General features: G+C 46.7%; 1 protein-coding gene across 2 annotated transcripts in view; it reads left to right on the top strand.

The window, feature by feature from the left end:
- Nucleotides 1-17,236, top strand: part of Edaradd (EDAR associated via death domain) — a 57,614-nt gene that overhangs the window by 36,668 nt on the left and 3,710 nt on the right. For both annotated transcript variants that reach the window (XM_047521432.1, XM_047521433.1), the window contains exon 5: nucleotides 3,884-3,929. In XM_047521432.1, the coding sequence (XP_047377388.1) occupies nucleotides 3,884-3,929 (46 nt within the window). The remainder of the gene's footprint in view (nucleotides 1-3,883; nucleotides 3,930-17,236) is intronic.

Genomic DNA, 17,236 nt, shown 5'->3' on the forward strand with positions numbered 1-17,236 from the left:
CCCCAGGCTGGACCTCCGTGCCCAAGCCAACCTCCCTCAGTCCCTGCCGTCAGCCTCCTGCTGAGGACTGCTCCTGGCCCTGGGGGTACTGTGCTCTGCCCCTTGTTTACTGATGTGTTCCAGTGGGCCCCTCACTCTTGGGGCCCCCTGATTGTCCTCCTTCTGCTCCTTCATGTTCTGTTCCAAACCTTCCCACTCTGCTAAGGCCAACCCTGTTGGTGCCCCATCTCCTGAGACCGTGATACTGAGCTCGGCCAACATATTTTGAACACAGCATCTGTGGCACAAAGATGAATAAGGTGCATCCCCGCCCCTCACAGGGCTGTCTCAAAGGTCTGCATAGGTCTGTAATCAAGGAGCAAGGACTGAGTTTTGAAGATGAAAAGATACTGTCTCCCCAGACGCGGGAGCCAAGGAGGGGACCTGGGCAAATCCAGAGCAGCCTGGAAGGAGGTGAGGAATCGTGGCCCAGCCGACATCTTCGGGACTAAGGGGCTAAGGGGCAGACCTGAGAGGCCCTGGAGGAAGACAGTCGGGGGAGCTCAGGAATGATGGGCCTGGCTGAGATCCGATAACGTGGGTCTGTGAGGGCCACAGACATTTGGGGCAAGCATGGTAGATTTGACAGAACCGGTGGGCAGGTGTGTGGCGGTGACTGGATGGACAGGAATACAGAGCGACCATGAGGGGCTTGTGGAGATGAGGCCATGGAGCAGGGTGGCAGATGAGGGGCAAGGAGAGCATCATGCTGAACCGCAGCCCGCGCCCTGGTCTGGTCAAGGCGGACCACATCTGTCCCTGACCCCAGCACTCCCTCCCTCCTTCCCTCCACAGATACTTGGGGTCCACTGGCTCAGACCCACCTGACCCCCACAGCACAGCGTGCACGAGGTCCTTTGCAGTCTGTAGTCCAAACCCACCGGGTGACGCGCACAGGATGCCAGGGAAACACCCAGGGTGCAGAACCCAAATGGGGGGTTCGGAGAAGGCACCCCAGGAAGTGCTCTCTAAGCTGAGGCCCCACAGAGAAGGGAAGGCTGGGCAGACTGAAGGGCTGGGTGGCTGTGGTGACTCTCCACGCAGACACAGCCACCTTCTGGCCTCCCCGGCTCTGCGTCCCCTTGTCCCCCACCCCAGGGGAAAGTGCCTTCCCTTCCACCCTATGCTGAACTGCCCTCATGGGTGCCGCTCCCGGCCTCCCACCAAGTCTTGTCTGCTCCAGGCCCTCAGAGCCCGGGGCCCTCCTGCACTGGGTTCGGCACCTCCTGCTTCCTTCCCTTCTCTCTGACCTTTCTCTTCTTGCTCCTCGTTTCTGCCACTGCTACCCAAGCGTAGGCGTTTCAGTCTACCTTGGGCTTGTGCCCGCCCAGCTTGCTCGCTACTGCCAGTCTTTTCTTCGGTAACCAGCCGACACCTTATGTCCACCTCCTGTCTGGGCGTCTCCCAGAAAGCCCACCAGCACCTCAGACGTGAGGGAGCCTGGCTCCTCTCGTTGTGCACGACCTCCCCAGTCCGGCTCCTCTTTCCACCTCCTTGGCTCATGCCTCAGTGACTGTCTCTGGGGCGGCTCTGGCTGTGTCCCCAGCCCTCCCAGGTGAGGGCATCGATCCAAGCCTCAGCCGTGCTTCCCCTCCCCGCACCTGACCCGTCCCTACCCTGAGTCCTGCTGCCAGGGGACACTTTCTGCCCTGATCCTAGACTGCTCTGAGGATGCCCTGCCTCTGAGGAGAGCCACTGTGACTCCTGTGTCCAGCTCCTGGAAGGGCCACGGCCCATTTCCTGTCTCCTCTCCCTCTTGTCCCCTCCTTTCCCGGAGGTGCCCACGCTTTCCATGGCCTCTCAATGTATCTGCCCCAGGCCTTCAGCAGGGCCTGTCTCAGACATACATCTCTGCTCCCCAGAGACAGCCTGACGCTTCTGTTGGCAGAAACCTCTTCCCTCTGGCATCGTCTGTGCCTCCTGGAGGGCAGGCCCAGGTCCTTTACCTTTGAGTATGGGTTCCGACATGGCCTTGTGCACACAGATGCTCAGTGATTAACACGAGTCCATGTGAGCATTGACAGCAGTGCTCGTGATTAACAGGAGATGGAATGAAGGCACCGCTGTGGTTTTGGCAAGCTCCAGTACCACTCTCGACAACTAACTGACGAAGTGACACAACCTAATAATCAGAGCCGAGAACAGGGAGTCTAGATATCCATCTAAATCCTGTCCTCAGCACCTTTCACGGTCCCTCTGGGCCACGTTGCTTGTCTGTATCACAGGGATGGCTCTGGCCGAACACTGACTTCAGACAAGTTCAAGGCAAACGTGCGTTGTCGTTTTTACTTCTGTAAAACATGGTGTTTTAGCAGGGACCTCAAAGACCATGAAATCGGTCAAGTTCTAACCTTCGTGTGTGTGTGACCTGAAGTCCCCGTTCCCGCAGCCCATGCTCCGGTGCGGAACCGCACGCTGCTGGTGTTGAGCAGAGTGTGCGCAGACCTGCCCGGCCTGCTGGAGCTCCCAGAGGTGGAGAGGCGGGTCCCTGGGGGTCCGCACAGACCTGCCCGGCCTGCTGGAGCTCCCAGAGGTGGAGAGGCCCTGGGGCCTGGGGGTCCAGGAATAGGCCCTGGCATCAGGCCCCCCGAGGCTGTAAACGTCCACGGTTGTGGAAAGGGACATTTCTGTTCCTGCAAAGGACTCCTGTAGTGTGTCCTCTCTTTTCTCTCTCTCACATACCTCCCTGAGTAAGGGGAACGTGAGGAGAAAGTACAACCCCAAGTAAATTTTAAAAATTGTACGAATTATGATGAGCAGCACTTCTGTTATTTCCTTTGTGACCAAGAGTGCCAGGAGGAGGCCTCCGCCAAAGTGAGCATGTGTAGACTCCTCGGGGGGCGTCTCAGCTGGGGAGACTGGAAATGCTTCTGTGAGGGGGAAAAGGAGAGAGAGCTGAGATAAATGTGACCACACTGCTGAGCGTGGTGGGAGGCAGCCTTCTCGGGAGGTGAAGGGAGAGCATGTGACGCGTGCAGGTAGCGCTTCCTTCAGAGCAGGGCTCTCAGAGACCTGAGGATTCCAGGCCTCTTCAGACTGTGCCGATCCAGCAGCCCCTGAGTGCAGGAGGGCTGGAGGCCAGACTTGGGGGTGAGCGGCTGCAGTTGCAAAAACCCAGCTCAGGAGGCCACCCCAGTGTGGCCTCTGCAGAGCATGATGGGGGGCATACTGACTGCCAGGGAGGCTTCGGTTACATGAAGATGCAGTCACAGAAAAGAAGGTGTGCTGCCTGGGCCTCTTCACGGAAGACGGACACCACTCCAGGAAGAGCCCAGCAAGTCCCTCCCGTCAGGTGCACACAGCATGGCCTTGGTTGTAGCTGGAACTCCAGTTAGATGGGCAGAAGGGCCAACACCCCTCCAGTGACCTAGACACTGCTTTTTCCCGGTTCCTTTCAGCTGCTTTGCAATAGATACCTTAATAAATTGGTATAATAGATAAAAGAATTGTAATCTAGGTGAAAACCAGCCCAACACAAAGCATGAAGGAAAGTAATTCAAAACAGGAAGTAAAAATAAAATGGCGGCACGTTGTGGCCTGCGTCCGTGAGTTGTCTTCGACAGGACGTCAGTGCATTTGACACTTAAACAGCCTCCCCTGGGGCAGCTGTGTGCTGGGCACTGGGACTCAGCACAGGGAGCAACAAACAAAACCGCTCCCTCCAGAAGGTTTAGACTCAGAGAAGGTCACACAGCTCGGCCCTCACCCCACACCCCATTCAGGTGCCTCCCAAAGATCCAGCCCCTCCCAGGTCTCCATGGAAACTTAACTGAAGAGGAAAATTGATGATTGCACTGTTCACGTGTGCTCGTGATTTTAATGGAAGTCACTTTTTGGTTTTTAGGGAGAAGAAAATGGCCTTCCGGACAGCACTGGAGAGCCTCTTTCAGGTACATGATCCAGCATGAAGCCACCAGGGCTACAGCAACAACTAGCGTGGCTCAGTTGAGAATGTGTCTGTCATGAACTGTTGTGTGTGTGGCTTTATAACTTTGACAGTTGTGGCAGTTTGAAAGCGGTAACAGGCTCACAAGTGACTGAGGGGTAGGGCTTGTTGGTCCTGCTCCGTCCTCACTGTCCTCTGGACAGCTAGCTGCACAGATACGGTACGGAATGGCCCTGGTTCCTCTGGGCAGCTCTGTTGAGCCCAGTACCAGTGCACCCACCTGGGGTCCACATGTCCTTCAAGGGAATTTCCGAGTCTCTTTGAGTGCTGAGAGGCTCGCTTCTGGAAGGTCATGTCGTGGATACTTTGAATGTTGCTGGTGAATTCTTGGTTCAACACCACCTTGTTGGTGGCAGAAGGGCCCATCCTCTTGGCCTCCCTTCTTTACAGGAACCTTCTGCAGGGCCCAAGTTGGAAAGGAAAAGGGCGAGGCTTTGGGGAGAGGGAAAGCCCAGTGTGAACTTTTTTAAGTGCACTGCAGAGCAGAGCGACTTTCCATGCCCGGCAACTGTAGGGAAAGAGATCATAACAAAATCCCTCAAGTCTTCAAAGAGTGTTTTCTCTGAACTTCCCTCGTTCACTTTGGAAGGGGATGGCAGGTTCCCAATGGGCAGGTTTAGGACCGGGCTGCTGTCAGCACCCAGCGGACCCACCCTCCCTCACCCACGAGATCAGCGTGGGAAGTCCCACTGGACTGCAGCCGTCCCCACACCCACTCCTCCTCCAGCAGGGAGCAGCCAGCGGAGCCACTTACAGGTCACGTTGGCCCCACTCTTTCTCCTGTTCTCTGCTTCCAGTGTCTTTAGCCTAAGACACTTTAAAGGTTGTCCCCCTTTTCTTCCTGTGCTAGGGATTGGACCTAGGGCACCAAGCACGCTAGGCAAGTGCACTACCACTGAGCCATAGATCCCCAGGTCAATAGCTCTTTTCTAATTAAAAATATACACCCTTAAACTTTTTAAGGACTCACATCCTCTGCACTAACGTGACATGTTAGCTAAAATAAAAATGAATAAGCAGCCAGGCACGGTGGCACACACCTATAATATACCCAGTGGCTTGGGAGACTGAGGCAGGAGGATCACAAGTTCAAAGCCAGCCTCAGCAACGGTGAGGCACTAAGCAACTCAGTGAGACCCTGTCTCTAAATAAAAAATACAAGATAGGGCTGGGGATGCGGCTCAGTGGTCGAGTGCCCCTGAGTTCAATCCCTGTCCCTGGTACCACAAAAAAAAAAAAAAAAAAAAAAAAAAAAAGAATAAGCAAACATGTTTAGGAATAGCTATCAAGTTCTTTTATGGGTTGGGGTCATTCTTAATAGATTAACCTTAATCAAGCTGTGGTCCTCTCAGAATGAAACAGAAGGCATTCAGGGAGGCTGAACTTCTTCATGTTACGACAGTGCGTAACGTGAGGGTGTGTTGTGGACTCCTCTGTGCTGCTCTTGGGAGCAGGAATGGTGTGGTTCAAGTCGGGGTCTCAGCCCTCCCCATGGTGCCTGGCCCTCGGAGCACCCAGTGTCTTGTTGTCTTGTTAATCTTGTTTTCCAAAATCAAGTAAGTGAGAGACGTGGATTTAGTGGCTTTGCTCTTCCCTGCAAGCTGGCAAAAGCAGATCTGCAAATTTTGTGTTTGAATGAGGGTAACACCATAAGAGAGATTTATTTTATTCTGTAGTTCTTATCAGCATTCATTGGGCACCTTTCATGTAACAGCATTAACATGCGTGAGAGCCCTGCACATACGCCCCGTTGTTTTCTTACTGTATGGATGTGGTTTGGGAGCATCACAGGGTCAGCCAGGAGTGAATGGGATTCAAGGACGGGGCGCAGGCTGCCTCTGGGACCTGCAAAATGCATCCCTGTGTAGTGCAGCCTTTGAATGCTGAGCGTCCTGCAAGAGAGTGAGGTTAAGACTTCTGCTCTCCCAGAGTCTTCAGCTGGAACAGAGCCTAAGCCTACCCCAGCCCCACAAAAGTCAGTGTCTGAGCCAGTTTTCACAAAAGCTAGCCACTTTCCACGGACAAGGCCCCTGGCCTTAACTCGGGTCTTCTTGCCCTCTGAAAACCTTAGCTGTCTGCAGTGCAGTTTACAGGGGTTAAAATAAGTGACATGGCAGAGTGGAGAGCACTCAGGTGGGACGAGGGATGAGACAGGAGTGACGAATGATGGCAATAGCTGGTCATCAAGGAGAGAGAGAAGATTCAGTCAGAACCAGCTGCCACCGGAAAAGCAAGTGAAGACAGCTGCCAGCGCCTGGCAGGGCCCGAGTAAGGCATTCCCACCGCTGCCTGGTGAGAGCAGCGGCAGGGACCGCTCAGCTGGCCCACGATGGAGTCCTGAGAGTCTCACAATGCTGTCACACAAAGGTGCAAAAGGAAAGGAAGAATGCCCCGTTACATAATAGGTAATACGTTCCCCAGATCGGAAGGCCTCATTTCCCCAGCGTGCCGGCAGACGAAAGCCGCTCTCGGGTTTGAAATCTGAAGAGACGACTGAAGAGAGCCCTGGTCGTGCACTCCCTGCCCTGACACTTTGGTACTCGCTGCCAGTCTTTCAAAGATGGCTTTCTGGTGACTGCAATTAATTTGGCACTTGCCTACCCTAAAACTAACCTCCCCATAGAACTGAATGCAAAGTAGGATTGTGATTTTTTTTCAAATTAGGTCCATGAAGTGACACTTGTACATAGACTTGTGTCTCATCACTTCAGAACCACATGATTCAAATTCATATAAAAAAAAATCTACACTAAATTTTAACTTGGGTCCTTAATATAGAAGTGATCATTTTTTTTCACATAGCTTGATGACGGAATTGAGGCCCAGTTGTAATTTATTTGCCTGTATCCACCCAATTTGTCAGTGAGACTCTCCCACGCTGCCACCAACTTGAAGTCTCCTTAAAGAGAGAGAAAAATGAAATCATGTTGATTTCCCCTTTGGTTAAGAGATCAAACACCCACCAAAAGCCCTTGGGTTCATTTCTTGGTAGATAAAAATAATTACTCATCACTTTCCAGCTCATACCGTAACACTACCCTGATAAACACTGCAGTGTGTGCACGCCCCAGTCCAGTGACTGTCAAAGCCAGAACTGACATTCTAAACATATTTACTCCTAACCACATGTGAAACCATACTCAGAAAAGGCCTGGCTTTGCACCCTTAGTAAGCATAACAACAGAAGTGGGAGACTCTACTTGGACCCTTCTTGGTATTTTTCAGACTCCAATGCTGATAATTTATAGACACCTAGGATAGAGTTATTTTCTTTCAGAACCACAGTACTTTGCTATCTCTAGAGTTGCAAATATAAAATATTTGCTGTTTGTTGAACCAATTCAATGCCTACTTGTCCTGGGGAGCATCATTACGATGCAGCCAAGAGTTGATGGGGGTCCTAAGCACGGGAGGGAAACAGCAGTGTGGTAAGAGCTCCAGGGAAGACAGTCTGCGAGATTAAAGGGCACTCCCCTGCAGGGGGATGCATTAAGTCCTCGTGTGATCCACTGCCAGCATCCTGACTGAGCTACTTCTAGGCTCAACGAATCATGACCTTTGTGAATTTTGAATCTTGTTCAAATCCACAATTAAATGATAATTGACTGGCATTTACAACCTGCCAGCCCCAAAGGTAAGAGTTCCATGTGGCAGTTTTGGACACTAACTGTTTCTTACTGTTGTTCTAATGACCTTGAGGTCCCTGTGGGTGAGCATGCTTGGCTCCTAAACTCTTCTTCAAAATGTGATGTAAAAATGTAAGTATGAGAAAGGATGCAGAGCCTGGGGAGGGGAGGGAATGCCCCTGGGGAAGGCTATCCATCTGTTGATCTGCTGGTGAGTGTGGGAATATGCGGTGTCCGGTGACTGACTGACTCTGGCTCTCTCTCTTCCCAAGAGACACAGGGTCTCACTATGGTGTTCAGGTTGCCTCCCTCCCCAGGAGCTGCACTCAGCACATCATGCATGGTAGGCAGTGCTCCATCACTGAGCTCTTCCCCAGCCTGTTCAGAGTGGTCTTGAACTCCTGGATCAAGTGATCCTCCTCCCTCAGCCTCCCAAGTAGCTGGGACCACTGGTGCACCACGCCCTGTGCCCTACATGTCTACAAGGACTCCTAATCTCCACCAGACGTGGAATCTCCCAAAGAGAAGTGGCTGCAATCCCAGAATCTGATTCTGGCAGGCCCTCCCAGCCAAGCACTTTCTTTAGAAGTATCTTTGAGATAATGGTTTTCAACCCTGTCGACATATTAGAAGTCCCAGGGGAGCATTCAGAAGTTCCCATGCCTGCCTGCACCCCAGACTAATTAACTAAGGATCTTGGCGGGTGGGACCAGACATCAGGATTTTGTAAATTTCCCCCAAGGGGTGGAGGGGTTTGGTGGGTTTCATCCCCAACCAAGGTTGAGAACTACAGGCTTTAAAAGGCTGTGGGCTATTATCCCTCGCCTACCATCGTCATTGGTGCTTGCCGTGTGCTGGGCCAGGACTCTAACGGATCGCCTCCTTTAATCTCACAACCAATGCGTGAGATAGGTGTTGTTATCCCTGTTCAGAGAGTGAGACACAGGCTCAGCACACTCAGCACTGTCCAAGTCACACACCTGTGTGTGCCAGTGCCCAGGTGACTCATACTGGTAATCTGTGGGTACACAGTGGTTCCCTTCTCCAGAGCTACCGGAAATCTGTTTTCTCCCTGTGTATGCTCAGTTAACACTAAAAAAATAGGTGTCTGTGGGTTTGAAAATTTCTGGATATTGCTTTATGAACTTCCCCAAGTTTCTGATTTGACTTTTCCTTTATGTCACACTTTTCATTCATTTGATTTATTCAGTAGCTATTTATTGAGCACCTGCTGTGTGCTCTGCAAGCAACAGGGACGTCAGACATCAAAGGCCTTTTCCTATCGGAGCTTACATTCTAGCTGAGACAGAGAGTAAACGTGGAGCCAGTGGTAATTTCATATGGGGGTAGGGGCCTCGCCAAAGGTGAACAAGGGTGACAGGGTTGTGGCAGGGGGCGCTGCTACTGTGGCTAAGAAGGGACACAAGACCCAGACAGTGCAAGGGAGCCAGCCACATGAGATGAGAGGGAGCTGTGGTCAGACATTTACGTGGAAGATCTGCCTTGCGCCATTGCTCATGGTTGTGAAAACCTGGAAAACCCAAAGTGTTCAATAGTTTCTCCAAATCCATAATTGTACATATTTTCCCATCTTTCTACACTGTGATTAGCTTTAAATGTTCTAAAATTAAACTTTAAAAAGCAAAAGAGGATCCAAGATGGTGGACTAGAGGGAGGCTGCGTTCCTTGTTGCTCCGTAACTCCAGTTTCATGCAGAGGATATCTGTTTCTTGGTGAGGCAGTTTTTGCTGCTTATCGATTCCCTGGTGTTTACCCCATTTGTCTGCTGTGATCATCTGCAGTCTGCCAGTATATTGACGCCTTTTTTGAGTGCAGATTGCTCACTATAGGACAATGGCCTGTTGTCCGCCATTTGCCTGCCTCTCACCTGTCTATCACCTGCCTTACAACTATCCATCACCCAACACACGAGGTTCACCTCCCGATTGTCCGACAACAGTCAGCAAGCTGATCACTGACCGTCAGCGGAGCACCTGCTACCTGCTGTTGCCTGGAAGTTCACTGTGACAGTGCCTGTAGGTTTGATTGCATGTGGCTGCCGCCATTTTGGGACGGCAGCTGGACCCTGTAGGACCCCTGGCCGGACTGGCTGGGCCCCATCTCCAGGATCCCTCGGCCCGACCTATCACTCCCTGCCTCTGGGGCCTTCATGTCGACTGACGACTGACTGCTCCCTGCCACCGGGACCCCAAGGCCAACTGACTGCACCCTATCACTGGGAACCCAGACCGACTGCAACTGGCCTCCAGGATCCCACAACCACACAAAATGCACCTGACCTCCAGGACCCCTGCCTGACCAACCGCATCCTGCCTCCAGGACCTCCAGCTGACCACGTTCACACCCTGAGCTGCAGCTCCCCATTTGCCAACACATTTGGGAGCCAGAGCAGCCATCTTGGATAATCCTGGAAGCCGTAGCTCCGATCTTTGGGTGGGGCAAATCCCATCCTGAGACGCCTGCTGGAGGCTTGAAGCTCATTGTCAGGTACCTCTCATGCATCAGGCTACTGAAGACTGGGAGGTTTCATTACTATATGACTGTTATACTGTAGATTTTCTCTTTTCTCCTTATAGAAAAAACTTAAGTTTTTATTTCTTTACTTTTCTTGCTCTCTTTTCCTTTTGTTTACCTGTTCCCTCAGAGTCTCTTTCTACCTTTTTTTGCATGCTAACATCCAATTTCTTTTGATTACACTCTCACACTTTCTATTATCTAGAATTTCTGTATATTCTTTTCTTATCCCATTAACAGCCACATCTACATCCCTCTGCATCCTCTTTGTCCTCCATTAGAAACTGCAGACCTTATTGCAAATCTTTTTGTTTTATTGAAGATAATATTTTAACTCATTCTGTTTATTATGACAATTTTGTTATTGTCCTCATAGGGGCTATTTGGTCTAGGATTGCATAGTGTCTGAATTGGGCACTGCTAATATTGATCTCCCCTTAAAGAAAGGGTTTTGGAAACCTATAGGGCCACTATAAACCTATAGGGGGAAATCTGCAATACCCCAGATCTGCACTGCTAGAGGGTAAGATACATGAACAACATGAAAAAACAAGGGAAGAAAATGCTCCAAACAAATCTAGATTCTATAGTAATAGAATCCAATGACAGTATGTAAGAAGAAATGTCAGAAAAGGACTTCAGATTATACATGATTAAGATGATTCTCGAAGCAAAGGATGAGATAAGAGAGCAAATGCAGGAATGAATGATAATACCAATAAGCTGAAAGAGCACCTGCAGGAAGCAAAAGATCATTTCAACAAAGAGATAGAGATTCTCAAAAAAAAAAAAAAAAATGGAAATCCTTGAAATGAAGGAAACAATAAACCAAATAAAAAACTCAATGGAAAGCATCACCAAAAGACTAGACCACTTGGAAGACAGAACCTCAGACAATGAAGACAAAATATTTAATCTTAAAAATAAAGTTGCCCAAACAGAGAAGATGCTAAGAAATCATGAACAGAATCTCCAAGAACTGTGGGACATCATGAAAAGACCAAATTTAAGAATTATTGGGATTGAGGAAGGCACAGAGATACAAACCAAAGGAATGAACAACCTATTCAATGAAATAATAGCAGAAAATTTCCCAAACCTGAAGAATGAAATGGAAAATCAAATACATGAGACTTACAGAACACCAAATGCACAAAATCACAACAGATCCACACCAAGGCACATTATAATGGAAATACCTAACATTCAAAATAAAGATAGGATTTTGAAGGCCACGAGAGAAAAGCATCAGATTACATATAGGGGGAGACCAATACGGATAGCAGCCGACTTCTCAACCCAGACTCTAAAAGCTAGAAGGGCCTGGAACAACATATTTCAAGCTCTGAAAGCACATGGTTGCCAACCAAGAATCCTATACCCAGCAAAACTAACCTTCAGATTTGAAGATGAAATAAAATCCTTCCATGATAAACAAAAGTTAAAAGAATTTACAAATAGAAAGCCTGTGCTACAGAATGTTCTCAACAAAATATTCCCTGAGGAGGAAATGAAAAACAACAATGTAGGTCAGCAAAGGGAGGAACTACCTTAGAGAAAAACCACTCAAAGGAGAAACCAAGCCAACTTAAAAACCCAAAATAAGCCAAATGACTGGGAATACAAATCATGTTTCAATAATAACCCTGAATGTTAATGTCCTAAACTCATCAATCAAAAGACATAGACTGGCAGAATGGATTAAAAAGAAAGACCCAACAATATGCTGCCTGCAAGAGACTCATCTCATAGAAAAAGACATCCACAGACTAAAGGTGAAAGGATGGGAAAAAACCTACCACGCACATGGACTCAGTAAAAAAGCGGGGGTTTCCATCCTTATATCAGATAAAGTGGACTTCAAGCCAAAGTTAGTCAGAAGGGATAAAGAAGGACATTTCATTCTGCTTAAGGGAACCATAAATCAGGAAGACATAACAATAGTAAATATTTATGCCCCAAACAATGGTGTATCCCTGTACATCAAACAAATCCTTCTCAATTTCAGGAATCTCATAGACCACAACACAATAGTTCTGGGTGACTTTAATGCACCGCCGTCACCACTAGATAGATCTTCCAAACAAAAAACAAACAAAGAAACCATAGAACTCAATAACACAATCAATAACCTAGACTTAATAGACATATATGGAATATTCCATCCATCAACGAGTGGATTCACTTTCTTCTCAGCAGCACATGGAACCTTCTCGAAAATAGACCATATGTTATGCCACAAAGCAGCCCTTAGGAAATGCAGAAAAATAGAGATACTGCCTGTGTTCTATCAGATCATAATAGACTGAGAGTAGAAATCAATGACAAAATAAAAAACAGAAATTACTCCAACACCTGGAGACTAAATAATATGCTATTGAATGAAACATGGATAACAGAAAACATCAGGGAGGAGATAAAAAAATTCTTAGAAGTCAATGAGAATGACAGTACAACATATCAAAATCTCTGGGACACTATGAAAGCAGTACTAAGAGGAAAATTCATTGCATGGAGCGCATTCCAGAAAAGAATGAAAAGTCAACAACTAAATGACCTATTACAGCTCAAAGCACTAGAAAAAGAAGAACAGAATAACAGCAAAAGTAGTAGAAGACAGGAAATAATTAAAATCAGAGCTGAAATCAATGAAATTGAAACAAAAGAAACAATTCAAAAAACCGACAAAAAAAAAGTTGGTTCTTTGAGAAAGTAAACAAAATAGACAAACCCTTAGCCACACTAACAAAGAGAAGGAGAGAGAAAACTGAAATTACTAAAATTCATGATGAAAAAGGAAATATCACAACAGATACCACTGAGATAGATAACATAATTAGAAGCTACTTTGAAAATCTGTATTCCAACAAAATAGAATCTACCGAAGACATTGACAAATTTCTAGAGACATATGCTCCTCCCAAACTGAACCAGGAGGACATACACAATTTAAACAGATCAATATCAAGCAATGAAATAGAAGAAGCCATTAAAAACCTAACATCCAAGAAAAGCCCAGGACCAGACAGATTCTCAGCCAAGTTCTACAAGACCTTCAAAGAAGATATCATTCCAATACTTCTCAAAGTATTCCAGGAAATAGAAAAAGAGGGTACCCTACCAAACTCATTCTATGAAGCTAATATCATCCTCATACCCAAACCAGGAAAAGACACATCAAGGAAAGAAAATTTTAGACCAATATCCTTGATGAATAAAGATGCAAAAATCCTTAACAAAATATTGGCAAACTGTATCCAAAAACATATTAAGAAAATCGTGCACCACGATCAAGTGGGGTTCATCCCTGTAATGCAAGGATGGTTTAACATCCGTAAATCAATAAACATAATCCATCATGTCAATAGACTTAAGGATAAGAATCATATGGTTATTTCAATTGATGCAGAAAAAGCGTTCGGCAAAATACAACACCCCTTCATGCTCAAAACACTAGAAAAAATAGGGATAGTAGGACCATCCTGAACACTGTGAAGGCTATTTATGCTAAGCCCATGGCCAACATCATTCTTAATGGAAAAAAACTAAAACCATTCCCTTTAAAAACGGGAACAAGACAGGGATGTCCTCTTTCACCACTTCTATTCAACATTGTCCTTGAAACTCTAGCCAGAGCAATTAGGCAGACTAAAGAAATTAAAGGGATACGAATAGAAAAAGAGGAACTTAAGCTGTCACTATTTGCTGATGACATGATTCTCTATTTAGAGGATCCAAAAAACTCCTCCGGAAAACTTCTAGACCTCATCAATGAATTCAGCAAAATAGCAGGCTATAAAATCAACACGCATAAATCTAAAGCATTTTTATATGCAAGTGACAAAACTGCTAAAAGGGAAATGAGGAAAACAACTCTATTTGCAATAGCCTTAAAAAAAATACTTGGGAATCAATCTAACTAAAGAGGTAAAAGATCTCTACAATGAAAACTACAAAACATTGAGAAAGAAATTGAGGAAGACCTTAAGAAGATGGAAGGATCTCCCATGTTCTTGGATAGGCAGAATATTGTCAAAATGGCCATACTGCCAAAAGTGCTATACAGATTCAATGCAATTCCAATTAAAATCCCAATGATGTACCTTACAGAAATAGAGCAAGCAATCATGAAATTCATCTGGAAGAATAAGAAACCCAGAAGAGCTAAAGCAATCCTTAGCAGGAAGAATGAAACAGGGGGTATCACAATACCAGAACTTCAACTATACTACAAAGCAATAGTAACAAAAATGGCATGGTATTGGCACCAAAATAGACAGGTAGATCAATGTTACAGAATAGAGGACACGGACACAAACCGAAATAAATACAATTTTCTCATACTAGACAAGGGTGCCAAAAATATGCAATGGAGAAAAGATAGCCTCTTCAACAAAGGTGCTGGGAAAACTGGAAATCCATATGCAACAGAATGAAACTAAACCTCTGTCTCTCACCCTGCACAAAATCAACTTACAATGGATAAAGGACCTCAAAATCAGATCAGAGACCCTGCATCTTATAGAAGAAAAAGTAGGTCCAAATCTTCACCTTGTTGGCTTAGGATCAGACTTCCTTAACAGGACTCCCATAGCACAAGAAATAAAATCAAGAATCAACAACTGGGATAGATTCAAACTAAATAGCTTTCTCTCAGCAAAGGAAACTATCAGGATGCAAAGAGAGAGCCTACAGAGTGGGAGAAAATCTTTGCCACTCAAACTTCAGATAGAGCACTAATTTCCAGAATATATAAAGAACTCAAAAAACTCTACAACAAGAATACAAATAACCCAATCAACAAATGGGCTAAGGATATGAACAGACACTTCACAGAAGAAGATCTACAAGCAATCAACAAACATATGAAAAAATGTTCACCATCTTTAGTAATAAATCAATGCAAATCAAAACTACACTAAGATTCCATCTTACCCCAATTAGAATGGCGATTATCAAGAATACAAGCAACAATAGGTGTTGGAGAGGATGTGGGGGAAAAGGTACACTCACACATTGCTGGTGGGGCTACAAATTAGTGCAGCCACTCTGGAAAGCAGTGTGGAGATTCCTTAGAAAACTTGGAATGGAACCACCATTTGACCCAGCTATCCCACTCCTCGGCCTATACCCAAAGGACTTAAAATCAGCATACTACAGAGATATAGCCACATTAATGTTCATAGCTGCTCAATTCACAATAGCCAGACTCTGGAACCAACCTAGATGTCCTTCAATTGATGAATGGATAAAGAAACTGTGGTATATATATATACAATGGAATATTACTCAGCTATAAAGAATAATAAAATTATGGCATTTGCAGGCAAATGGATGAAATTGGAGAATATCATGCTAAGTGAGATAAGCCAATCTCAAAAATCCAAAAGGTGAATGATCTCACTGATAAGTGGATGATGACACATAATGGGGGGTGGGAGGGGGTTAAGAATGGAGGAAGGAAGGACTGTATAGTGGGAAAAGAGAGGTGGGAGGGGTGGGGGGGAAGGAAAAAATAACAGAATGAATCAAACATCATTACCCTATGTAAATGTATGATTACGAAAATGGTATGCTGTTACTCCATGTACAAACATGTATCCCATTTGTTTACAATAAAAATAAATTAAAAAAAAAAAAAAAAGATAGGGAATGGAGTGATTCAGTTTGGCTGAGTACAGGTCCTATTCCAGGCCACCGCAGGGATGGGACAGGAAGAGCCCATGGAGTGGAAGGCTGGGGCCGGGTAGTGGAGGATGTGGCGGAAAGTCCGCCAGGACTCCCGGGGACTGGAGGTGTAAACAGGGCACAGGGGCATTTGGGCGTTCTGGGGAGTTATTGTAAGTACTGGTTTGGTGTTTGGAGTTGGAGACGCCATCTGGACACACCAGGGGGAGCTCTCCATGTCCAGTTCTGGAGCCGGGAGAGTTCACAGGTGCATCTGCTCCTTCCTTTGGTGAAGCCTGGTTAGGCATGTGCTGTAAGCCACGGCTGAGTCCTGCTGATGTAAAAGGAAAGGGCCTTCTGTCTGGTGGGAGAGTCTTGCAGGCAGCTGTTGAGTGGAGGTCACCAAGTGGAGAGAATGTGGAAGGGGACGGCTGAGGGCCAGAATGGAACTAGAGCACCTCCTTGAAACTCCTCAGACTCCACTGAAGTTGGCTGGGGTCTCAGCATGTCAGGCAGAAGGGGAGCAGCCGAGGACGTGATGGGCTTGACCGTCTTGTGGAAGGGACCCACAGGGAGGATGCACCCTGCTGTGTACAGAGGAGGAGTCTCAGGCCTGGCTCCAGAGCTGGTCTCCACAGAGAGCTGGCGACACAGAGGTCGTAGCAGCAGGAAGCCCAGGACACCTGACGAGTCAAGTGTGAATCTGGATTTTTCCACCTGCTCAGAACTGGTCTCTGGACAGAAAGTGGGATGCAGGGACTGGGTCCAGTCTTCACAAGGTTTGGTGGGAGACAGGCTGGGTCAGATGCACTCCAAGCCAGAGAAGACGACCATTAAGAACATGAAGCAGCCTGGGGCCACAGGTCTGCATACTTGTGCTAGCAGTTTAACAGGGAATAAAAAAAGAAAAAGAGAAAGTGGCTTCAGCAAGTTATGAGCCCAGAGGAGGGTAGCTTGAGGTTCTTATTTTTTTAGGACAGAGGACACCTTTACATATTTGTAGAGGAAGGATAGAGAATGTGGCTGCAGATGAGGAGAAAGAAAGGAGAATACCAGATGACATGAGTCCAAGTAGGAAGTATAGGCTCAGAGCTATGGCCAAGAGGAGGGTTAAGTACTAAGCCTTCTCCATGCTGAATTTCTGCACATTTCCTTCCATAGTGGTTTTTTAAAATATTTTTTAGATGTTGATGGACCTTATTATTTATATGAGGTGCTGAGAATTGAACCAGTGCCTCATACATGCTAGGCAAGCGCTCTACCACTGAGCTACAACCCCAGCTCCTTCCATAGTGATATTAACTTGTGTTTCCACAAGTTAATTAACGTTAACGCTAATCATGGAGTACATACTTTTTAAATATCTTGCATTTCTTGTTTAACATCACAAGCATTTTCTAGGTTGCCATGTAGTCTTTATAAT

This window comes from Sciurus carolinensis, chromosome 12 (assembly GCF_902686445.1).
Source record: "Sciurus carolinensis chromosome 12, mSciCar1.2, whole genome shotgun sequence".
Classification (NCBI taxonomy): Eukaryota; Metazoa; Chordata; class Mammalia; order Rodentia; family Sciuridae; genus Sciurus; species Sciurus carolinensis.